This window comes from Perna viridis, chromosome 3 (assembly GCF_037379345.1).
Source record: "Perna viridis isolate PV_CMFRI_1.1 ecotype Kerala chromosome 3, ASM3737934v1, whole genome shotgun sequence".
Taxonomy (NCBI): Eukaryota; Metazoa; Mollusca; class Bivalvia; order Mytilida; family Mytilidae; genus Perna; species Perna viridis.
The window spans coordinates 60,605,850-60,633,023 of record NC_142447.1 but is presented as its reverse complement, the minus strand read 5'-3'; the positions used below and the strand labels follow the sequence as shown (position 1 = coordinate 60,633,023).

Sequence of the window (27,174 nt, the reverse complement as noted above, 5' to 3'; positions counted from 1 at the left end):
CGATTAAACGATTTAAATATATCAACATCCTGTGATATAATTCGTCATTTTTAAGTTTTCTTGTCGTATGTTAAAATTATATTGATTTATGTAAGTCAATATCTTATTGTTGATAATTTTTGTCGATATTTAAAAATCAACATTTTATATTAAACGATTGTTTTATTGACAATTTATTTCTATATCGAGGTATAATCGGTATTTTGCCATAATTTTGATACAAAATGTCGACTTTTATAACAACAAAAAATGATACCTACACGCTTCCGTATATAGGCAACTCCCAGATTTTGCCCACCAATATATATTTACACATAGCAACACCGGGTAGTATGTATACACATAATATTGAGGTATTTAATTATTTTAAAGTTTGATTATATCTTGCTTTGTTTTACGATGTTGCAATATTATCAGTATATCAAGATTTTCGTTGCTTAGTTGTCAAATTACCTTTTTAAATTAGAATTTAGCAAAGTGACAGATAAGATTAATAGGCGTGTACATTTTTTTCTGGTGTCCTTCAAGTGATTTGCAAGACAATAAAAAGTGTTTTTCAACATCTACATGTATCTCATCAGAGTTGCTCTTACTCGTACCGCTGTAACATCTGTGTATACAACATGGAATTTTTGAACCGACACGTGTATTTAATGCTCTTTAATAGATTTGTTATGATCTTCAATAATTTTGAATATTACATACATTTTACGCTCTTCACATTTTTTATCTGAATTTCAATTCGGTATAGAAATACCGGTGTATTATGTATGGGAAAAGTGCAATCCGCGCTTGCTCTTCATGTGGATGTTTACTTGTCGGTTCCACTGACATGTACACAATATAAAATTATATATTAAGTATTTTATTTGATATAAACTATCTTAAGTTATTCACGGTCGTTGCTGTGATCTGTATAACATATGCTTTTCAGTCATTGGTTGTTGGTGCAGCAATGGCTGAGAAATTGAGTCCATTTGTCTACTGGGGACAAAAAGCTGATATTATTTCTCTCAAAGTTGATTTACGCGATATATCTGTAAGAATATAAATGTAGTAATATATAATGCCCTAACTGAACTTGTTTAGTTGACTTGTCAGTTGAACATTTCTGTTTTAACAAGGGACTCCGACCTTTTTTTAAAATGTGTTTAATACTAGAGGTGTCATACCACTATTTCTGGTCTCCATTACTTTCTATGTTAAATTCAGCTTTTTATAAAAATATTTATCAATTAAAAATTAGCAAGTTTCAATAATCTAATGATTGAGATCACCTAGTATATCAATTTTAAGTAATCTAAAATATTCTGAATGATTTCAATTCTTAATCAATTTCAATCAAATGATTATTTGAATAGGAATTGAAATAAGATATACTTCATTTTGAAGTAATTGGCCTTAAAAAATTAAGTGTTTAAATTTTCACGTATAAATATTTCTCTTTGAATAGACTAAAAAATAGATTCTATAAAGTTATTTTTGTCCAGTACTAACGTATATTTTTTTCAAGGAATCCAATACTAGCATACTAGCATATTTCTATTTATTTAGTGGAAATGTATGGTATCCCATATGGCTCCCCATACTTGTTTAATCTCTGAATTGGAAATGCACGGTTTTGGGGTACGACAACATTAATGGCGGATGATATACATTTGATTTTCAGTCAGTGGTGTAATAATTAAATAAAGACATGCACTTAACATAATTTGCAGAAGTGGAAAGTAGAATGTCCAAATTTTATTTTAATAAATAATATTAGCGTCGTCTGGTCAAATCGGTAACTTGATCGGAGGAATATATTATTTTGACCAAAGGATTGAGGGTACCACAGTATAATATTTTTTCCACAGTGGCCAGATTTATAAAAGGGGGGTGTTGTGATCACCCCAAAGTACTTTATACCTGCTACATTTTTTGCACCTGTTCCAAGTCTGGAATCAAAATGAATATGACCATCTTACTAAGGCCGTTTAAGTACCAGTCTATATAAAATTCCAGAGACCTATAATTAAAGAGATAAGAAACTTGTTAATTAGCCAGTTTATCGATAAAATTATTTCATGGTGAAGAAAGAGATTCCCTGACCTTTACACTTTTTCCTCTTTTGATAAAATGATCTGAAATAAATTATAACAGATGCCAAGAAGTGGCAAAGATTTTATTCAATTATCTTAAAAACAAAAAAAGTTGTTATAGGTAATTGTGAAAATTATGAATTTACTTTTGAATTATTTTCATTTTTGTAAAAATCAGGGGTTACGGTAACTTGTTTTCAATACTTCTTTTTTGTTTGTTTTGGTAGAAAGAAAAATGGGGTATGAACATGAAGCTACGATATTATAAAATGGGAAACTGAAGATTTATTTCAATATTCACATTATCTTTTTCAGTCATGATCATTTTAAATTAAGTTGTTATTGTCAACTAAGTAAGTAAATCTCTTTAATTACAGGTCTATGAAAATTCAGACACTGCCTATTGTAGGGTGATTCATGGTGTAGAAAAACCATAGATCAGATGAGGCTATATTTTTATGTGACAATAGTCCTTTATGTATTTAGATCTGTACTTTTGAGGAAACTCCACTTTAGCCTTCCACTAAAATCAAACAAATCGAACCCAATCAAGAACGTTAACTCTCGCAAAGTACAAATTTCATGTACAGTCTATATAAATATTATCTCTAAAGTGCAACCCCCAAATGAAAAACAATAAAACTGGTTATGTGATCTAAAATGGATTCAGAAGAAGAAATAATACTAAATATGGTGGGTTTTTGACATGCATGAATCACTGCCTGTCTGATTTTTATAAAGACTGGTACTTAATAGATGGCAAAACATGTACAGACCAAATACAAGCTAGAAATCGTAGCAGTATTCATTGACTCCACAAGATGCTTCCAGACTCTCAGTTCTAAATCCATTCAGAACATGTGCCAGTACATGGAGTATATGTACAATGTACCTGTGGCAAACAACTCTAGGAGGAAAAACATCACAGCCCTTTAACCATAAGATTGAGGATTTAGGAAGACAGGAATTTCTGGCCTCTGTATGTATTGTTTCGTTTTCACTTTCAGTTTACTTTTATGTTACTGGAGTACAATGGTTTAACCTGTTACTGGTGCAACCTATTTCCAGTGCAATCACAATTTTTGATTTTTTTGTGTTAAAGGTCAGGTCTTGAGGTGTTTTCTAACATATTCAAATCAGCTGAATATTCCATATAGTAGTCCCTCTCTGAAACGGCTCCCTGACCAACGGCCAGCCATCTTATGCGACCACATTTCAATTGCATTAACAACTTAAAGTGCAAATTGACCCCTTATAAACAGCCACCCCTCTGACGCGACAAGCGGCCACAACTTTGAATGAAAAATGAAGATCTAGCCTCTCATATCTAACCATGTTCATTGTAGGTACGTAAACTGTAGGTGTCAGCAGAAATCAAGTTTAGCATTTCCCCCCCAGTAATTCAAGTTATTCAGTTGTGTGTCGATTACTCCAAAGCCCTTAGATCAGGTATACGAAATTGTTAACATGTCAAGCGTGGGCACCAAAGTGTGAAATTAGTCGGATAGTAATTAATAATAAAGGTCTGAGGATGGAAGAAGCAACAAGTTTTGGATTTAATTTGTGGTATTTCACAGAGAGATTCAATGAATTTGTTCATTACACTCTGCCCACTAAGCATCCCAAGTAGAGAGTATAAAAATATTTCAGGGTCTTTGTACTCGTTATGGCTGCTTCCAGCTCTGAATCGTTTTCTAGCTTGAAGATGAGAATATGGTCCTCTGTTATATGTGAGTCATGAAATCCAGGCCCACCACCTCTACCTCTATACTCCATTCTAATTTAATTTCAGAGTGATTCTATTTGAGTTATGTCAGAAATCAAATATAAAAACAACTAGGTCAGCAATACTCATACTCATTCACAGGTGAGTAGTTGTACTCACAGTTAAAACTAAATAGGTCAGAATGATTATGGATGCATTATTGTAGCTATGTTTACTACCAGAATTCACTTTAAATCACATTTTAGCACATTTTAAGGCTTTTTTCTGCAAATATTTTTCAAAACATTGCCTCCATTTTCTACCCATAATTCCACTTTCCAATTGATTTTAGTTAGCGCCACATGCGTATGTGTTACAACATACCCTAAGTGGGCATAAATTTGCATATTAAAGGACTAATAACTTAGGAATGGTCAATTTGATAAGGTTTTACCAGTACAGAATGTTATGATGTGTCTTTTATGGTTAATTTGTTTATATATTCTGACGGTTTTAAAGTTGTGTACTCAATAAGTATAGATTTTATATTACATAGTCATATTCATTTGTAAAATTGATAGCAGCACAGATTAAATTGATTGAAGGCTTTTGACCCCCAAATTACGAATAAATGTAGTCAAATAATTTTCTATGTAAACCCAAATTGGAAAAACAATGGGTTTTAAAGTTCAGAGGTCTACTAAACATATGTCCGAAGTGACAACTTGCTGAAAAAATATAAATTTAGTTCGAAAAATGTGGTAAATTAACAAAAATTTACTCAATAGTTAATTGCCACTTTGCTTTAAAAAAAATACATTACATATACATAACAAATATGAAATAAAACTGTATATATTTTATGTACTAGTACATAACAATGTACATTGTATATGTAACAGAAGCAAACAAATATATACTATGAAATGCTGAAATTGGCGTAATTCTCAAGAGGGGCCACCTTCTTATGTGGCCGGTTTTGAATTGCAGTATGGGTGGCCACATAGGAGAGTGACTACTGTGTATGATTTATTAGTTCTTCACTATGTTTTACTACATACACCCTAAAAATCTGTGTCTGCATTCAAAATTTGATTCATAATTTAATGTTTATTCTCAACCTACAATAAAATAAACTGATTAATGGTCTGCTATGCAGGAGAGATTCCTTACTAAAATCTGATCTATAGTGATTAAATGCAGGCATGACCAAGAATTTCACCTTTGCACCGTAACTGCGTAACTGCGGTAAACAAAAACAGTAATTATAGTCAATGACCCTTGTCTTTTATCAAATCCTTAAGTAGGTCAGCATTTACAATCATAATAATTTTTTCAACTTTTAATAGAAGAATATTCAGGTTATGTGTATAGAAACAAAACATGTCCATCAATTGTTGTTTTGAATTTTTATCAGAGGCTTAATATTTTGACCAGCAGATTATTTTTTTGACCACTATATATTGGGGCAACTACAATGTATTTTGCTGTACCTGTGTATAATGTTGTTTTGGGGGTGAAGCTGCAGTTTGTGGTGTGAGGATTTCTCCTTCATTCATGAATATTTAAGGATTGTTTTTAATTTTTAACCAGGTTATACGAAATAACCAACTTTTAGGCAGTTTATGCTTCATGCGGTTTATGAACGTGTAAACTGCCCCAAAGTTGGTTATGCAAGCAAAATTCAGTAAAAAATAAAAAACAATCCTTATAGTTTAATATCTAGTTAAGTCAAAATTATGATTTGTCACTTCATCAAAGCCTTACTTGGTTTGGAATTATTTGATTGGCAGACTGCGGATGTTAATGATGTCACAGTACCAAGTTAGTTTATGGAAAATAAAATAAAATAAAAAATTGTCCAGATGAGAAATAAATAATCAAATTGAATGACTTTATATTACATTCAACACCAGGATCATCAATTGGTTTTACACATATATATCCCTTCTTAGGCTTCTATGAACATAGTTACATGAACTTATAGAAAAGATATTACATTCAAGAACTGTTGAATTACATGTACCTATTTTTACAAGGAATATGTAAGGAAATAGCACTGGGTTACTTAATTCCTAGTACAAATGATTATGCTGTCTTTGGAGGCTAATATATATTTTGCTTGGTCCACATGGCTTGGCTTGCAAGGCATAACATCAGATTAAAAATGGCCTCATTGAAGGTCATGATTATCTGGACTACCTAATCCCTAATAATTCAAGGTGTAAGGTTCAAAAGCTTAACATAATGATGAAAAATAAAAGGCAGTGACTAGGTTTACTCAGGAAATCCTGGTAAAAGTAACAATAAGTGGAAAATAACATTTCCTCAATAAACTAAATTTTGGAGTACCCAGAAAATACTCAGTAACAAAAGAAAATTGAAATTAGATTTAACTTTTTAATATTATTGTAGCACTTAATACAAAAAAGTTTTGTGTTAAATCATTGATATAAAAGAAATTCTGACAAAGTCACTGTTAAGTAGGAAACATTTGCAGATTATTAAAATGCTAGGTTTCCTAGGAGCTAGGTGCTCAAAGTCAAGGTGTCTTAGAAACAGGGTATTCAGGGACTAGGTGTCCTGGGAGCTAGTAGCTCCAGGAACAGGTTTTCAAGCATTTGTTGTTACGGCTTCACATTATGTATGTTTTGAAGTTGGGTTCAAACTTGCCAAAAACATTACAATATTGTTACTGCTTTCATAGTTAATCAGATGGTAAAAAAATTGCTTTTTAGATATAAATTAAATGTATGTATGTATATTTACTATTCACCATAAAAAGATATCAGTAAAATCTGTGTGACTTGTACAAACCATTTACATCAATATGCATCACTTATTTGACACTTCTGTTTATAGTTAGTTATAGATCAAAAGTTTTTTTTCAAACATTATAAAAACCTGTTATGAGGACTTTAATTGACCTTTATTAATGATTGTATGATTAGTATTGTAAGGAAAAAAGTGCTATAAAAAGTGGTGTCCAACACACAAGAAAATCTTATATGTTCATGTATGTACAAATCAGACTAATCAGTTTTTACAGATATTTTTATTGGGAATAGTTATTGATTTCACAAAAATTCTAAGTGTACATATTGAATGACCTGAAGTTATAATAGATTTTTATTGCAGAAGTCATTTACACTTTCAATCTATTTGTGATATTGACCACTGCAGAGATGTTTTTTTATGAGTGCTTTGGTTGAACTTTTACTTTCACATACTAAAACAGAATGATTTTTTTTTAGGACCCACAAGTTGACCTTACTGAAGATGATCTAACTTTCAACAGTGAAGGTTATGGAGTTCAAGGACACAACCAATATAACTTCCATTTAGAATTTCATCTTCCGATAGATCCAGAGGTACACATACATGTAGTTTACTTTAGTATTTACTTGCTAGTATATTTAGAGATTCATGATCACATACATGTGTTTTAAAACTACTGCAAACAATTTATGATCGTATATATGTATCAGATGCTGTCTATGGTGGTGTTATCGTTGCTGTTGTTGTCCTTAAAGATGTCCAGACAATAACTTGAGTATATGTGTATAGATCTTTGTGAATTTATACCACAAGGTGCCTTACCACAAAAGTAGCTTGGGATTGATACTTGAACTGTTTAGAAGCAAGCATTTTCAGTGATACAGACAATAAGTTGACTTTAAGTGCTTGAATCTCTGAAATTGCACCACAGGGTTCTATACCACAAAAGGAAGACTGGGATTGATTTTTTTGAGTTATTACTTGTACCGTTCATAAATCAGGGGGCAAAAAGGGAAACAAACATTTTCATAATATCAGGACAGTATCTAAATTGAATGAATCTCTTTGAAACTGTACATTTAGTACGAGGTGTCATATCCCAAAAAGGAGACTGGGATTAATCTGGGATGTTTTGACTTAAACTAATAAGGAAGGAGTGGCCATAAAGGGGCAGAAACAAGCATTTTCCTGATGTACAGATAATAACTTGAGTGAAATGGAATGGATCTCTTTGAAATTGAACTAAAGGTGTCAAACCTTAAAGAAAGAAGGCTCAGATTACATTTTGAGTATTGTACTGTGTCAAATATTTAATCACTATCAAAATTCAGAATTGTATTGAGCTTGAATTGTATGTCCATACTTGCCCCAGCTGTTCAGGGTTTGACATCTGCCATCATATGAAGCTGCCCCCTGCAAAGCATTTTATTCTTTCAAGTTGTAAGCAAATTAATGTTAGTAGCTATGCCTTGACAGACCAAGTTTTGGGGGTACAGTGTATATAGGTTTCGGTATACCAGTGTTTATAAATCTATTGATTAAACTTGATATTGAATGTCTATACTAATACAAACATGTATTAATTTCTATTATTTCTTTAAGATCATCTGTACGAAGTTTTGTTTGGGGGGGTATATAGGTTTCATTCTGTCTGTCTGTCCATCTGTTCATCAGTCCAAATGTTTTCTAAGCAGCTTGCAGTATTGTTATGAAACTTAGTGGGATGTAATGTAACCACGTGGAGATATGCACACTGTCAGGACTTGATGTTTGTTCAAAAGTTGTAGAAATGGTGGCTGTTGGACTAAAGCCTTTTTTTTAGCAAAACTTGGGCTCACTATTTACATTGTCCTCAACTCCTCCTTAAGGACTTGCAGGATTGCTATTAAACTCAGTGGAGTGTAAGATTACCATATGGAGATTTGCATATTGTCAGGAGTTAGTCAAATTCTATAAATGTGTTGTAAACAAAAAATAGTACTGATTGCTGTTCGAAATTTATGTCAAAAGTGCTTAGTTTATCCACTATAAAATTGTGTCCAATTATGATGAATCACATGCCCACGTTGGTCCCCAAATGTAAAGGGCTCAACAGGCTGTGGGGTATTAGTCCCATTAGGTGCAAAGTCTGGTTTGTTTATTCTTTATGCTTTCTTTTTTCAGAAAAGTAAATACAGAATCACAGAAAGAGGGGTAGAATTCAAGATAACAAAGCAAGGTGCTGAGGCTTGGCCTAGGTTGACAAGAGATAAAACAAAGTACCCTTGGCTAAAAATAGATTTTGATAAAGTGTATTATGAGGAATCAGAGGAGGAAGTAGATGATATGGTAATAAACCTTTTTTTTAGCTTTTCTGGCTCAAAGGGCTAGGTGAGTGATTGCTATCACTTCACTTCTGTTGTTGTAATCATTATAGTTGTCTGTCATGTTGTATCCCAACATTTTCCGAGAAACAACTTAACAGATTTTAATGAAGTTGACATGTTTTTCCTTAGGGTATTTTCACAAAAATAGTATTTGATTTTTGATCCTGAAAAAAACATGACCACCATGTCTATTTGTAGAACACTGGGGTAAGGATGCACTGTGCAGTTACATTTAGGTGCACTGTTTCGCACACCAAGTTGATTCGATCTAATTTTGTAAAATTTAAAGTTAAGTTGATATTTGGTGGATATATTGTTTAAATGTAGTTAAGCATTTAATACATAGACTGATGTAATATATGTAATGGTAAACAAGTGTAATTTAAATGGAGAAAGGTGTCTGGTAGGTTTCTGTCCCTCACTATATTAGTTTCTCTCCTCAGCAGCAGCTGGCCGAATTTAAAAATACCTTATTTTGCACAAACTTTAAGTACTAAAACTGCAAGAAAATGAATTGGCAAGGGCGTTATTATTATTACCTCCTCCTGTGCTAGTTTCTAAGTGCCTGATATTTTTTAAAATATAGTATTTGGCTGTTAGTTTTAAAAAGGTACCCCTGATTTGTACTCAATAATATATTTTTCCAATATGTCACTATGGATACTGGTTTTTTATGACAATAATCACTAATTTACTTATGAGTTACTTGAACCTCCACACACCAAGGATTAGAAAAATATGTACTTATTTATGAAAAAAAACACTTGAAATTTCTATGTTGACTGCCTCAAAAAGCTTTATTTCTACTAAATGAGACCAAGTTTTGACCTAACCGTATAGTACTACCTAAAGCCAAAGACTTTCAGGTATATCTCAAATACTATTAAAGATGCAGAGAAGTAAAAGTTCACATTTCTTTGGCTGTACTAAAGTGTCCTTTGGTCCAAGTTGAAGAACAACTTTTTTTATAGAGTTATTGTCCTTGAAAGATGAAAAATTATTTTATTTTCCAGTTTAAAGTTATTTTGAAAACCAAATAGGTAGGAAGAAACTGTTAAGTTTGATGAAATGATCCAAGTGATAAGGCCCATATAAATTTCCACTGTGGGTCAAAGTTAAAGTATGACTCCTTTTTAAAGATATTGCCCTTGAAATGTGAAAAATGAGGTTTTTTAGACAATATCTTGAAAACCATAATAGAAACTTAACTAATAGAATTATCCTTACTATAAGGTCTACAAAAATCCATTTTGCGCAAACACTTTGCGTAGGACACAACAATTTAATAGAGTTTTGGCCCTTGAGAAGTATTAGAAAATGATGTAGCCAATATCTTGACATCATTAAAGATATAAAGAAACTTTCAATGGTAAAAAAAACTCCTATTAGGAGTTATTGCCCTTAAAAGGTAAAAAAACCCACATTTTTTGTTATTTTTGCTACTATAGTAAGAACTGTAGCAGATATGAAATAGGTTTTAGTTGCTGAAATACTTTTTTTTTTATTTCTGACATCAAATATTCATATTAGAGGATAAAAAATGGGTTCCATATGATCAATTTAAGCCCTCTAGAGCCTCAAGTTATTGATATGAAACTGCTTAAGCAGTGTTTTTAATATTATTAAGAAATTGTTCAATTAAACCATCTAATTGAGTATTTTTAAATTGCTTTTTTTAAAAAGTTACTGGTAGTGAATGGACCATTCAAGTGCTGTTTAAAGGAGGAATTAGTTGGCTATTTATTTTTAGTGATTTCTTTATCTTTTAAATGGGCTGCATTAGTTCTTTAAAATAATAATTTGTAATAAAAAGGAAAGAGAAACTTTTAAAAATGTATAAATCTAAAAACTATTTTATATGTAGCTCTTTTAAATTTGACTTATTGTAACAGGGTCGGTTGATAAAGATAAATGGCAAGGTTCTTATTTTTATTCAGCATATATAACATGGTTCAGAAGCAATAAATATGAAGAAATTAAATTTAAAGACAATCATTAAGGTGATTCACATAGTATTCGATCACTTGATCACCATCACAATGAGTAATATAATAAAGAACCCAATATACATCACAATGGAATGTAAATACACATATAATATCACCTATCGGTAAAATTCGACACTACTATATTATCAGAGCTAGTAATATGTTTAAAAGTACTTTAAAGGCGTTGATTTTCACAGCGTATAAATGTATCTCAGCAGACAGATGAAGAAGACTGCCTGCTTATATTATATGACTGTAAACTCTATGAAATGCAAATCATTTTATAAACCCCTCTATACCGTCAATCATTTTTAATTACTCTGTTACAATAATCATTGTTATTCTCTAAGTAGACAATGAAATGAGATATCCTTTTGTTTTCAGATGCAGAATAATAGTGATGAAATGATGAAACAACTAGAAAAGGAGCTGAATTTATCAGAACCTGGTACTGTAAACTAAAATAGTTCATGATGCTGAAGATCATTTGGCAATACATGAACTGGTTGGTTGCCCCAAAAGATCAGCTATTAATATTTTTTGGGAGTCCAATTGGTCTATATATTTTAATTTGACCTGAAGTATCATTATTTATCTGTTATATTATACTTTCTAAATGTAGTTTACTCAGCAGACAAGTGAAAATCATACATCGCTTTTAAATTATGAAGACTCTCTCTCAAGTTGAAAGCGAGCCGGTACATATTATTTCTTAGTAGTATAAATAGAGTTCTGTGATTGGGAGGTAAATATAAGGAAGTATAGAAATACAGTTTTTAAAGTATAATATTCATGTATATAAAGAATTTTATGCTATGTTTAAAAAAAAGTTGAGATAGAAATTGTAAAAAAACAATGATTAAAAGTATACAGAAACAACAGTAGTACTGTACATGTAGTAAAACTTGTTTAAAGTTCAAGGATGGAGGTAATTGGCATCATACATACTTACGATGGGTTGATTAACAGCTAATGATAAGTGACAGGATTTACTGACTTAATATAATTAGGACAGCTCATGTGATTTCATGTAGAACACCTATAAGATATATTGACCATGTCTGTGGTTGATATCTGTTTTAAGTGTTCCACATGATATTGCATGCACTTGGCTGCCATCATTTTTATATCACATTTCTGTGCAGAAATTTTAAGAATTTTCTATTCAGTGAATAACTCTGTGTCCATTTTTGTCCGTCCTCGTTTACAACTTTTCAAAACTCTTCTCCTCTGACACTTCTTGACCAATTAGAACCAAACTTAGTATAAATGTTCCGTATGGTGTTTTGCATGGAATTATTGTGGGGATTAACTATTCATCAAAAAACATGGCAGTCATAACTAAAAATAGAACATAGGGGTCAGACAGAAGCTTTTTGCATATATCTCCAAAACTGGAAGGGTTAGCCAATTCTGACTGCGTTAAAATATTTAACATGATGGGAACTACATTTTATCTATAGACAAACTTTGGTGTTAATCTGTTAAGCCATATTGGAGTTTTTGCCCTTTTTTGATGTTTTTTCCTCACAATTTTTAATGTTATTTCTTTCAAAATCTTCTAGAACTGAGGTGGGGACTATTGATCTGTTGAAAAACATAAAAACTGAAAAATAGGTCATAGGGGTTATGTAAATCATTTTAGCCATGTTGGAGTTATTACCCATCTTTGACATTTTTTTGCCATTTTTAATGATATTACTTTAAAAAAAATTCTCCTCAGAAACTACTGGACATAATTTAATGAAAAATAATATAGTAGTTCCATAGGTACGAGTGTTAGGAAATTTTATCCAAGAAAAACCATGAACAGTTTTGCAAAAATAGAATGTTGCTTATTGAGACAGGTGAGCGATTCAGGCTCTTTAGATCCTCTAATTTTATATGTATATCTTTTTTTTGTCCCCCGCCGCAGTGCGGAGCAGGAACATAGAAATGTTGGTATGCGTCATTCCGTCCGTCCGTCCGAAGCTTGTGGATGCGACTCCTCAGAAACAATGGAACGGACTTTGACTAAATTTTGTTGGATTGTTTGTCCTCCTATGTAGTTCACCATACTTTACCACTATTTTGATCAACAACTTTTATGAGAGTTATGGGACTTATTATTCGCAATAGGAACACCTTGTGGACGCAACTCCTCAGAAACCGCTGAATGGAATTTGATTAAATTTTGTGGGATTGTTTGTCACCATATGTAGTTCACCATACTTTACCACTATTTTGATTCAACAATATTTATGAGAGTTATGGGACTTTGTTTATTCTTCACATTATTCGCAATAGGAACACCTTGTGGACCAAACTCCTCAGAAACCGCTGAACAGAATTTGACCAAATTTTGTAGGATTGTTTGTCACCATATGTTGTTGATCATACCTAACCGCTATTTTGATTCACCAAATTTTATGGGAGTTATGGGACTTTGTTCATTTTTCACATTATTCACAATAGGAACACCTTGTGGACGCAACTCCTCAGAAACCGCTGAACAGAATTTGACCAAAGGTAGTAGGATTGTTTCTCACCATATGTAGTTGATCATACTAAGCTGCTATTTTGATTCGACAATTTTTATGGGAGTTATGGGACTTTGTTCATTTTTCACATTATTTGCATAGGAACACTTTATGGACGCAACTCCTCAGAAACCGCTGAACGGAATTTGAACAAATTTTGTTGGATTGTTTGTCACCATATTTAGTTGATCATACTTAAAGGCTATTTTGATTTGATAATTTTTATGGGAGTTATGGGACTTTGTTCATTTTCCACATTCTTTTTTTGCAGATTTTTTTTTTTGTACGAAGAATTCTTAACCTAACTTAATTTGATTCATTAAGATACATTAACCTTGAATCACCACATGGACTATTGAAAGCACATAAGTTTTGAATCTGCTATTTATACAAGTGTCAAACATTTGTAATTCAACTCTTTCTACAGGGGGGAGGACATATGTCCACGCGTAGCATTCTTGTTTTTATCTTTTTTAAGTGAACAAAATTAAGCATGTACTTAAAGAATATTGATAGCTGTGCAATATCACTTGTAATCGAATTGCCAAGCCAGCAATATCACCTGTAATATAAGGCCAAACATGCAATATCACAAAATACAGATGTGTCAGAAATACATTGTTTAAATGGAATCTATAAATACAAAATGTCATAATAATCTTTATATTTACATGTTTGTTCGTCAATTGATTAAAATACATTCTTATTTCTAGAGTTACCTGATTTGAAGACTGGTTACCTTTTTTTCTACAACTTGTTCCAGTTTGTTGGCTTTACTTTCATTACACTCACACTTATGATTAAGTACTGCAGAAATCGAGAAGGTAAGTTGACATTGCTACATAGTTGTTACTTCATTATTTTAGGAATGGAAAGGATATTAAAGTGACATCCATGTATAGCTGTGACTTGATTCTTCATGAATAAAGTAGTTAAGGTGACATCACTGAATTATTGTGACTTCATTGTTCTGGAGGGTAGAGGATTAGGTGACATCACTGTTTAGGTGAGATGTTGTTTTTCAAGTTTGGAATCATTAAGGTGATATCACAGGAAGGAGTCAGTAAGGTTACATTATACATTGATATTGTTTGCCTCAAATTCCCTGCATAATGAGGTTGTTTGAACTTGTTTCCCTGATGAAAGTTTTCCAATTTGTCAAATAATGGCTTAAAAATAATCCAGAGTAAGACAAACTATTTCTCCATTGGTAGTTGAAGGATAGGATATGATTTCTACTGATTAAGTGTTTGTGAGTTGTCTTTTTCTTTACATCATATATAAAATTAATCATTTTTTCTACAATTTCAAGGTTTTGTATGGTTATTCAGTGTTTCTATATTAGAAAAGAAATAACACATACATGTATTTTCCTAACAAAAAAAGGCCAACAATATCACTGTACATTTTTTTACTTGTAACCTCACTGTGATAAAATAAAATAGTATTACCAATCTGTTTCTCTCCAGATGTATGTGTTTTTCTGCAATTAATTTCCTACCACAGTGCCTGTTTGAGTGACATAGAATAAATTGTATATCAGATCATAGAGAACTTGTAAGACTATATTGTGGTGTATCTATGTTACAGATGCATTGGTAACTGGATTTGAGACTGTTGGTACCCAGCTGATGATTGTACAAACAGTAGCTGTGATGGAAATAATTCATCCTTTAGTTGGTCTAGTCAAAACCAGTGCTATAGCCCCATTTCTACAGGTAAGTGGCATAGTCATTTTTTTACTTGATGAAGTTGAAGAACTCCATTCTTCAAAATACTCTGAACTTTAGCTTAACTTCTTTTTTATTTACTTCCCTTGATTTTTAGCTATCTTCTCTTCTGAAAACTGTATATGTACTTCACTGAAACCATTGTCTTGGTATTACATTATAGTACCATTCCATATAAAATTCAGGCATTCTCTATGGTAAGGGTACTAATTGTCTTGGTATTACATTATAGTACCGTTCCATATAAAATTCAGGCACTCCCTATGGTAAGGGTACTAATTGTCTTGGTATTACATTATAGTACCGTTCCATATAAAATTCAGGCACTCCCTATGGTAAGGGTACTAATTGTCTTGGTATTACATTATAGTACCGTTCCATATAAAATTCAGGCACTCCCTATGGTAAGGGTACTAATTGTCTTGGTATTACATTATAGTACCATACATTATATAAAATTCAGGCACTCCCTATGGTAAGGGTACTAATTGTCTTGGTATTACATTATAGTACCATACATTATATAAAATTCAGGCACTCCCTATGGTAAGGGTACTAATTGTCTTGGTATTACATTATAGTACCATACATTATATAAAATTCAGGCACTCCCTATGGTAAGGGTACTAATTGTCTTGGTATTACATTATAGTACCATACATTATATAAAATTCAGGCACTGCCTATGGTAAGGGTACTAATTGTCTTGGTATTACATTATAGTACCATACATTATATAAAATTCAGGCACTGCCTATGGTAAGGGTACTAATTGTCTTGGTATTACATTATAGTACCATACATTATATAAAATTCAGGCACTGCCTATGGTAAGGGTACTAATTGTCTTGGTATTACATTATAGTACCATACATTATATAAAATTCAGGCACTGCCTATGGTAAGGGTACTAATTGTCTTGGTATTACATTATAGTACCATACATTATATAAAATTCAGGCACTGCCTATGGTAAGGGTACTAATTGTCTTGGTATTACATTATAGTACCATACATTATATAAAATTCAGGCACTGCCTGTGGTAAGGGTACTAATTGTCTTGGTATTACATTATAGTACCATACATTATATAAAATTCAGGCACTGCCTATGGTAAGGGTACTAATTGTCTTGGTATTACATTATAGTACCATACATTATATAAAATTCAGGCACTCCCTATGGTAAGGGTACTAATTGTCTTGGTATTACATTATAGTACCATACATTATATAAAATTCAGGCACTGCCTGTGGTAAGGGTACTAATTGTCTTGGTATTACATTATAGTACCATACATTATATAAAATTCAGGCACTCCCTATGGTAAGGGTACTAATTGTCTTGGTATTACATTATAGTACCATACATTATATAAAATTCAGGCACTCCCTATGGTAAGGGTACTAATTGTCTTGGTATTACATTATAGTACCATACATTATATAAAATTCAGGCACTGCCTGTGGTAAGGGTACTAATTGTCTTGGTATTACATTATAGTACCATACATTATATAAAATTCAGGCACTCCCTATGGTAAGGGTACTAATTGTCTTGGTATTACATTATAGTACCATACATTATATATAATTCAGGCACTCCCTATGGGTACTAATTGTCTTGGTATTACATTATAGTACCATACATTATATATAATTCAGGCACTCCCTATGGTACTAATTGTCTTGGTATTACATTATAGTACCATACATTATATATAATTCAGGCACTGCCTGTGGGTACTAATTGTCTTGGTATTACATTATAGTACCATACATTATATATAATTCAGGCACTCCCTATGGTACTAATTGTCTTGGTATTACATTATAGTACCATACATTATATATAATTCAGGCACTGCCTGTGGGTACTAATTGTCTTGGTATTACATTATAGTACCATACATTATATATAATTCAGGCACTGCCTGTGGGTACTAATTGTCTTGGTATTACATTATAGTACCATACATTATATATAATTCAGGCACTGCCTGTGGGTACTAATTGTCTTGGTATTACATTATAGTACCATACATTATATAAAATTCAGGCACTCCCTATGGTAAGGGTACTAATTGTCTTGGTATTACATTATAGTACCATACATTATATAAAATTCAGGCACTCCCTATGGTAAGGGTACTAATTGTCTTGGTATTACATTATAGTACCATACATTATATAAAATTCAGGCACTCCCTATGGTAAGGGTACTAATTGTCTTGGTATTACATTATAGTACCATACATTATATAAAATTCAGGCACTGCCTATGGTAAGGGTACTAATTGTCTTGGTATTACATTATAGTACCATACATTATATAAAATTCAGGCACTCCCTATGGTAAGGGTACTAATTGTCTTGGTATTACATTATAGTACCATACATTATATAAAATTCAGGCACTCCCTATGGTAAGGGTACTAATTGTCTTGGTATTACATTATAGTACCATACATTATATAAAATTCAGGCACTCCCTATGGTAAGGGTACTAATTGTCTTGGTATTACATTATAGTACCATACATTATATAAAATTCAGGCACTGCCTATGGTAAGGGTACTAATTGTCTTGGTATTACATTATAGTACCGTTCCATATAAAATTCAGGCACTCCCTATGGTAAGGGTACTAATTGTCTTGGTATTACATTATAGTACCATACATTATATAAAATTCAGGCACTGCCTATGGTAAGGGTACTAATTGTCTTGGTATTACATTATAGTACCATACATTATATAAAATTCAGGCACTGCCTATGGTAAGGGTACTAATTGTCTTGGTATTACATTATAGTACCATACATTATATAAAATTCAGGCACTGCCTATGGTAAGGGTACTAATTGTCTTGGTATTACATTATAGTACCATACATTATATAAAATTCAGGCACTGCCTATGGTAAGGGTACTAATTGTCTTGGTATTACATTATAGTACCATACATTATATAAAATTCAGGCACTGCCTATGGTAAGGGTACTAATTGTCTTGGTATTACATTATAGTACCATACATTATATAAAATTCAGGCACTCCCTATGGGTACTAATTGTGTAACACAGAACAAACAATGCTGTTTTGGTCTACATATTGCTATATTGTTAAGTGATAATAAATTTTTCTGTATTTTGAGAAAACTACACTTTAACCTCCCATTAAAATCAACCAAATCAAGAAACCAAGACTTGTTATGTGGTCTATAGCTGTATCTAAACAAAAAATTAAAGTGAATTTGGTGGGTTGAATGCATGAATCTGATGCTACTTAATAACAGATCATTGATAGTCTGTCTGATATTAAATTTAAGGTAGATAATACCTATTATACAAAATCATACAGACATATATATTTTCATTTAACTAAAAGTGTTTAAAACGATGTAAAGATAATATGTTTAAATTATTTGAAAAGAATTTTTTATATAAACATTTGTATGGTATAATTACAAACATTTATTGCCAAAAGCCTCCTCCAAGGGGAGATAATTGGTGTGAAAATGTTCTGTAGTGTTAGTTAGTTTAATATAACAAGGAAATGACTGACTTTAGTGACCCTCATTTTCATTTTGATACATGAAAGATATCAGTTAGTTGTTCTTGACATGAATTTGTAAGAAATTTTATCTACCAGTTTTTAATAGGTTGCCAAATATTGAAAATTCCCTACAGATTCCATATAAAATGTTGTAACAAATTATCTTAAGGCTCATTTATCTCGAAATCAAGTTTAGTGACCTAATTTTATTCAATGTAATTTTTTGAGAAAAACTAGGACAATCTATTTACTAGAAATATTAGGTATGATTTAACTTAATGGATTTTAGTGACATGTAACTGACAGTTGATAGTTTGTCTCATATTACTTTGTTTTGGTAGATATAACTTCATGGAATTTAGTGACATGTAACTGACAGTTGATAGTTTGTCTCATATTACTTTGTTTTGGTAAACTGACTTAATATACATTTAATTCCATCACAGTTAAACTAACATTGATAACTTGACCATAAAGATACATGTACATGTTATGGGTTATATCTTTGTGTAGTGTTGGCCTTTTTAAATATCAAGGTACAAACATGTATTATACTTTAAGTATACTAATTAAATATAGAGAACTATATTTTATTTTGACCAAATAGTTATAACTACAATTATATAAATTATTTACTAAAGAGAATTTCATGTTGTGAATTGAAAGATAACTTTATTGTCTTGACAGGTATTAGGGAGAAATTTTAGTTTGTTTGTAATCCTGCACCATGAGCCCCGGCTCCATTCTGCCCCAGCTGTATACTGGTTATTTCTGGTCTGGAGTTCTATAGAGTGTTTCAGGTATGATGACATTCCTTTTAAAGCTGCTATCATGTGAGTTATATTTTTTATTTTTGATGAACCAATTTCTGGTGTTTGAGTGTTAAAGACTTATAAACTACATGTACTTACCATTGTTAAGTCATCATTATCATGAGTATTACATGAACAGTGTAAACTTGTACATGACTGTATATTAAGATAAATTTTAAGTTGAAGATTTCTAAGATCAGACTTATAGAGCCTGCCTTGTTCAGAGTTTCAATTAAAAAAATATTTCATAAACTAAGTAGTTTGGAAGTTTATGAGCTAATGAGCTATCTTCAGTCAAAGCCTACAAAATAAAAGAAATAAGTAATACAGATATATTCATCAAAGGATATCCACTTTTCTTGAAAACACAAGCATAAAATTACTTAACAGCAATTGTACTGTCAACCATTTCTTCTTGATAACACACACATTATGTAACTAAGAAGCTTACCCTACCAACAACCACTACCTGATAACAGAAGCATTATGTAACTATGGAGCCTCATTACCCTACTAAAGACCTCATCTTGATAACACAAGCATTATGTAACTATGGAGCTTACACTACCAACGACCTCTTGATAACAGAAGCATAATGTAACTAAGAAGCTTATATGCCAACCATCTCTCCTCTTGATAACAGAATCAATATGTAATTAAGAAGTTTACACTACTAATTGTCTCTTTTACAGTTTTTTTTTTAATTTTGTTATTGGGTTGTTATTTCTGTAGACAACTGTGAAAAAAATTGGCGAGGTATAATGTTATGGTGCATATAAGTACTTCATAAAATTATATAACACAATTACATGCATACAATATATGGATTGCTGTGATATTGACCCCAAATGTTCTATACTACAAAGGTCAGAATGAGCTTGTTTTGGGGTGCTTGACCTGAACTGTTTATGAATTAGTAATTTGTGTATTATAATGTAATAGGTACCCATTTTACATGATGTCAGTTCTTGGAAAGAAGTATTCTTTTTTAACCTGGTTAAGATATACAGCATGGATTCCATTGTATCCTTTAGGAATTCTTTTAGAAGGTGAGTGCACTATTTAGTAAATATTTCATGATGCCGAGGGTCATATGGCAATATTTGGACTAGGTGATTGCCACAAGAAAAAAATTACTTGGACCAAAGCATAACCTAGGTCCATTGAATTTGTAAGGGTTACAAACCCTTTCATGTATTGCAGTTTGACCCAAAGTATCATGAACTATTTGCAACATTCATTGCTATTAAAATTATAATGTCACATTATTAATTTGAAATATTTGAATATATCTAAGTAATGAAATAAAAATCATGAAATTGGATGGTTAATATGGGTGAATAGGTAAAAATAAGTTTCATTCAACACAAATACATGTATGTAGTCCATATTCCAGTTGCCTACATTCTGTAAATTCAGAAATTATCATGTGCATTTATTTTCGTGATTCCAGTCACTGGGAAAAATATATATTTTAGTATACTGCATGAATACTCAAACTTGTAACTGTGTTAACTTTTCCAGGTTTTTGAGGAGGATACTTAGACTTGTAATTATATTGTAACTATTCCAGGTTCTATAGGAATTATGGCGTTACCATTATATGAAGATTCACAGACCTTTAGTCTACAGCTACCAAATTCTGTGAACATGGCCTTTTATTTTCCATATTTTCTACATGCTTATTTATTTTTGCTTCTATTAGGTAAGTCTCACCAATAAAAGTAAATGTTTATTTTTTTGGATAGCTTTAACCTGATTCTATTTATCATGAAGGTACAATTAAAGGACAAGTGGGCATTAGTTATTCAACACTTACATTATGTACTACTTAAGGACAATAGGACATTTGTACTACTCTGACATTGTGTAAATATACAGAATAAATGATCTTTGGTCTTACAATTCTGACATCATTTACAAGTACTGGACAATTGGACATAAGTTGTTCAACCTTGACATTGTGTACATGTACAAGATAATTTTCCTTGGTTATATGACCGTGACATTGTGTACAGAAACATAATAAGTTGACATTGTGTACAAGTACAGGACAAGAGGACAGTAGTTGTTCAACACTGATGTCATGTGCAAGTACAGAATAAATGATCATTGGTCATACAACCCTGACATTGTGTACAAGTACATGACTAGAGGACCATGGTTATACAACCCTGACATCCTGACATTGTAAACAGAATAAGTTGACATTGGTTATACAACCTTGACATTGTGTACAAGTACAGGACTAGAGGACCATGGTTATACATCCTGACATGGTATACAAGTAAAGAACTAGAGGACATTTGTTGTACAATCCTGACATTGTATACGCGTATAGGACAAGTTTACATTGGTTATACAACCCTGACTTTGGAAACAGAATAATTTGCATTAGTTATACAGTTCTGATATTTTGTACAAGTACAGGAGTAGAGGACATTGGTTACACAATCCTGACATTGTGTACAAGTATTGGACAAAAGGACATGTGTTATACAACCCTGACAATGTGTACAAGTACAGGACTAGAGGACATTGGTTATACAATCCTGACATTTTGAACAATTAAAGGACAAGTGACCAATGGTTGCACTACCCTGACAATGTGCACAAGCACATGCAAGTGGACATTAGTTGTTTAACCCGGACATTGTGAACATGTACAGGACAAATTGCCATTGGTCATACAATTCTGACTGTGTACATGTACTGGTAATCCCTTTTGGAATTCAGTGTTTGGAGCTATTTTCTGATTTGGCCGCTCACAGTGGGTGGCCAAATCAGAAAATAGCTCCGAACATTGAATCCCAAAAGGGATTAATGTACTGGATAAGTTGGTAATGTAAGGTGGACATTGGTTGACTTGGACAATTGTTGTATAACTGGTGTTTTATAATTTTTAAAATGTTAAAATTTCCACGGAAAAAATCCAAATGAAGATTAACTTTCCCACAATTAAAGTCTGATTATGAGTTGTCAAATTGATTTTTATCAAAATTATAGTTTATATTTCTCAGAAATCGCTTGACAGATTTTGTTCAAATTTTGTATGATCGTTGTTTTGATTCAACAAAGTGCTCACATACCATTTCTAACATTTCCATTACTCTACATGATAAAAAAGTAATTTTCAAAGTTTCACGTAAATTCCTAGAACAAATGAAGTCTTAAAGTTGCATATCATTGCCAAGTTGGAATTTAAGGCTTTCAAAATCATTATGCTGATGGTACAATGATTGTAGAAATTTTCACAAAATCGACTTGAATAAATAATACAGCATGGAGACAAATCACTCCCACATGTAAATAATATTCATACACTTTTGTAGTAAATTACAAATATGATTTTAAAGTACACATTCTCAGCTTTATTTTGACTAATACACACAGAATATGCACTTACAATACATAGATCTAGGTTAAGTCTGTTTTTTGTACTACATACATGTATAGGGGTTGGAATCCGACCTGAAAGTCGTGAGTGATACAAAATTTTACAGAACTTATGGGACTTTGTTGTATTTGTACATGATACACTATAGGAATAATTTGTGGACAAACCACCTCAGAAACCACTTAACAAATTTTGTTCAAATTTTGTAGGATCGTTAGTCACCAAATGAAGCTGACCATAATATGTCGCCATTTTGATTCAACAGAGTGCTCACTAACCAGTTCTAACATTTCCATTACTTCACATAAATTCCTAGTACAAATGAAGTCTTGAAGTTGCATATCATTGTAAAGTTGGAAAATAATGCTTTCAAAATTATTATGCCAATGCTACGATGATTGTAGAAATTTTCACAAAATTGACTTGAAAAAATAATACTGAAATTCACTTTTTAGCTCACCTGGCCAAAGGCCATGTGAGCTATTGCCATCACTTGGCGTCCGTCATTATCTGCTGACGTCGTTAACAATTGTACAAAACTCTTCTCTTCTGAAACTATTTGACTGATTAGAACCAAACTTGGTATAAATGTTCCTTGGGGTATCCTGCATAAAACTGTTGTGGGGATTTTTGTTTTGTTCAAAAACATGGCCACCATTACTAAAAATAGAACATAGAGGTCAGACAGTAGTTTTTCACATATATCTCCAAAACCTTTAGGTTTAGCTAAATTCTGACACGGGTAAAAGTGTTCAGCATGATGAGATCTATCTCTGATCAAGTTTTGGTTTTAATCCATTAAGCCATGTTGGAGTTATTGCCCTTTTTCAACAATTTTTGCTATTTTTAATGTTATTTCCTTAAAAAATCTTCTCCTCTGACACTACTTGACCAATTGGAACCAAACTTGGTATGAATTTTTAAGGGGTATCCCGCATAGAACTGATGTGGGGATTTTTGATATGTTGAAAAACATGGCTGCTGTTACTAGAAATAGAACATAGGGGTCAGATATCTACAAAACCCTTAGGCTTAGCCAATTCTTTCAATATCTGAAATGAATTAGGACTACAAAAATCTTCAGGGATAAAAGTTGTCAGACAACTTGTAAGAGTTTTTGTCCTTGAAAGGGGAAAAATGATGGGTTTTTTTGACAGTTTTCAGCCAATATCTTGAAAAATATGATAGAAACTTTCAATTTCTGAAAATGATCCTTTTTGATCAGTCCTACCAAAGTCATCTTGTGTCAAAATTGTTGGACTTCTTGTTGAATTTATTGCCCTTGAAAGGCAAAATTGAACCAGGTGGGCGATTCAGGCTCCTAGGAGCCTCTTGTTTACTTTTCTGCTTACTGACGGCATGGAGACAAAGTACTCTGACATGTAAACAATATTCATACACTTTTTGTAGGAAATAACAAATATGACTAAAGGACATATTCTCAGCTTTACTTTGACTGATACACACAGAATATGCACTTACAATGCATAAATCTAGGTTAAGTGTGTTTTTTGTACTACATACATGTATAGGGGTGGTCATTTGACCTGAAATTGGTAGTGATACCAAATTTTACAGGACTTACGGGACTTTGTTGTATTTGTACATGCTACACTGTAGGAACAATTTGTGGACCCACCTCCTCAGAAACCGCTAAATGAATTTTGTTCATATTTTGTAGGATTGTTAATCAGCATATGTTTATGATCATATTAATAATGTTACTGTACTGTTAGTTATATCATAAGAATGTTCATTAATACATTCACTTGCATCTTTGCCTAATTTAGTTCAATCAAGTTTCAAAATACCAACAAAATATAGCTGAATGTAAAAAAATACATATAGTCTTGGAAAAAAATGCTGTTTTTTAAAAGTGAGGGCATGCAATGAAGTTGAAATTGAACATAGTAAAATTAGTTACATGTCGTGAAGCAATATGAACAAAATATTCAAATAGAAGCAATTAAAGTGACACAAATTAAATCAAATAGGAAAACCTGGTTTATCTCATAAAAAAATTAGGGAAGATGCTGTCATGTTTTAGATATTCAAAAAATTCAAATCTGTAGCTCAATAACTGGGAAATGGTAATCAAGGGAACTTAGAAGATAGACGAATGGACAAACAGGGTTGCATAGGCATAAAAAATGTGTCCTCTTCTGCATTCATGTTATGCAAAATTTTAAAGTCAACTGGAATTTATCATTAAAACAAATAAATTGTTTTTGGTTCCATTCAGAAATATTTGTCAATCATATTTTTGCAGGTGGTTACAAGATGTTAAATTACATGTATGGTCAGAGGAAGAAAGTCCTGGGGTTAGAAAGAAAACTGAAATCATCATAATTTAGTACAAATAGTTCTATGTGTTGTTTATGACTGTTTACTGTCAGTCAGACATGTGAAGCAGTTGTTAAGTGTGTGATTTTCCTGTTATTTTCATATTGTGTGTAGTTGCATTTGTGTAGTATGTTTTAGTGTTTATGACTTTCAATATATTTGTCCTATGTTTCCGTATTACTGTTATGAACAATACAAGAAGAATTTCCACATAGAATGTTATGTTAGTTGAGTAGTCCTGTTTGATGACTTCATATTATAAAAAGGACAGTGCAATCTTTTTATCAATCAAAGATAAATACATGTGAATCTTAATTATTAATCAAAAATATGTTAGTGAGGACAGTATGTATCCTGATTTGAACTTATCCTGTGTTAACATGTAAGTTCTGAAATGTTTTGGAAATGAATTATTATCTTTCAGGTTTAGTGGTAGTTATTTGCTTTAATACATGAGAAATAATTTGCAGTAAAACAAATTGTTCAAGATGTCATGTAAATACAACAATGTAAAACATTTTGAAAACATTTCAAACTTAAAAAAAACAGAAAACCCATACCTAATGGGCATTGCTAATTTCTTGACATTTAAATGCAGCACAAGTTTTATGATAATCAGTTTTATATTGATAGACGGTCACAAACTTATATCAAATAAAGACATTATAATTTGATTTATGTTTATTTAAGAACTCAAACTTTTGATTTATTTTTAACTTCTGACTGGACCTTATTAATATATGCCTCATTCTCTGTTTTTGTAAGAGTTGTGAGGGACACTTAATATAAGCCTCCTTCTAGGTTGTTGTAAGGGTTGTGAGGGACAGTTAATATAAGCCTCCTTCTCAGTTATTGTAAGGGTTGTGAGGGACAGTTAATATAAGCCTCATTCTCAGTTTTTGAAAGTGTTGTGAGGGACAGTTTATATAAGCCTCATTCTCAGTTTTTTAAGGGTTGTGAGTGACAGTTTACATAAGCCTCATTCTCAGTTTTTGTAAGAGTTGTTGAGGGATAGTAAATATAAGCCTCCTTTTCAGTTTGTGTAAGTGTTGTGAGGGACAGTTAATATAAGCCTCCTTCTCAGTTTTTGAAAGTGTTATGAGGGACAGTTCATATAAGCCTCATTCTCAGTTTTTGTAAAGGTTGTTGAGGGACAGTTAATATAAGCCTCCTTCCCAGTTATTGTAAGGGTTTTGAGGGACAGTTAATATAAGTCTCCTTCTCAGTATTTGTAAGGGTTGTTGAGGGACAGTTAATATAAGCCTCCTTCTCAGTTTTTGTAACGGTTGTGAGGGGAAGTTTATATAAGCCTCCTCAGTTTTTGTAAGTGTTGTGAGCGACAGTTAATATAAGCATCATTCTCAGTTTTGTAAGGGTTGTGAGGGACAGTTTATATAAGCCTCATTCTCAGTTTTTGTAAGAGTTGTGAGGGACAGTTTATATAAGCATCATTCTCAGTTTTTGTAAGGGTTGTTGAGGGACAGTTTATATAAGCATCATTCTCAGTTTTTGTAAGGGTTGTGAGGGCCAGTTAATATAAGCCTAATTGTCAGTTTTTGTGAGGGATAGTGCATTTTAATCAGTGTGTGGGCAAGTTTCTGAGAAAAGATTCACGTGTCAGAAGATTTCATTGCCTCCTTAAGTATCTAGTGGGATAACATTACAACCATTCCTTTTGAGAGATGTATACAACTGAAAAATAGTTAATGGAACTTATTTGCAGTATATAACATTACAAATAGCAAACTTTGAAAAGGTAAAAGTTTACTGTAGAATGATTTGGCATAAGTATATAAAAAATATGTTCACCGGTGATAAAAATTTTATCATAAATGTACAAAAATTTGAACAAGAAAAGTCAAAAGACAGCTACTATAAATCCAAAACTTTTATATTAGA

At 32.0% G+C, this 27,174-nt stretch overlaps 1 protein-coding gene across 2 annotated transcripts; it reads left to right on the top strand.

The window, feature by feature from the left end:
- The first annotated feature begins 932 nt into the window (after positions 1 to 932).
- LOC148623195 (very-long-chain (3R)-3-hydroxyacyl-CoA dehydratase-like) lies at positions 933 to 25,949 on the top strand. Of its 2 annotated transcripts, XM_088573828.1 has the most exons (11): positions 933 to 1,039; positions 7,041 to 7,157; positions 8,728 to 8,892; positions 11,303 to 11,366; positions 13,373 to 13,426; positions 14,151 to 14,261; positions 15,028 to 15,155; positions 19,411 to 19,523; positions 20,478 to 20,584; positions 21,109 to 21,240; positions 25,202 to 25,949. In XM_088573828.1, exons 1-11 carry the CDS (start codon positions 956 to 958, stop codon positions 25,279 to 25,281), a joined length of 1,155 nt encoding a protein of 384 aa, XP_088429954.1. In that variant the 5' UTR covers positions 933 to 955; the 3' UTR covers positions 25,282 to 25,949. The 2 variants fall into 2 exon arrangements, with proteins under 2 accessions (XP_088429954.1, XP_088429955.1); XM_088573829.1 differs by lacking the exon at positions 13,373 to 13,426.
- The last annotated feature ends 1,225 nt before the right edge of the window (positions 25,950 to 27,174 follow it).

Excerpts from the sequence above, each read along its gene's own strand:
- LOC148623195 (XM_088573828.1), top strand. The coding sequence starts at position 956 with ATGGCTGAGAAATTGAGTCCATTTGTCTACTGGGGACAAAAAGCTGAT. Across the intron at positions 14,262-15,027 it reads GTACTGCAGAAATCGAGAAG|ATGCATTGGTAACTGGATTT; the intron begins GTAAGTTGACAT and ends TCTATGTTACAG. Across the intron at positions 20,585-21,108 it reads TTTAGGAATTCTTTTAGAAG|GTTCTATAGGAATTATGGCG; the intron begins GTGAGTGCACTA and ends TAACTATTCCAG.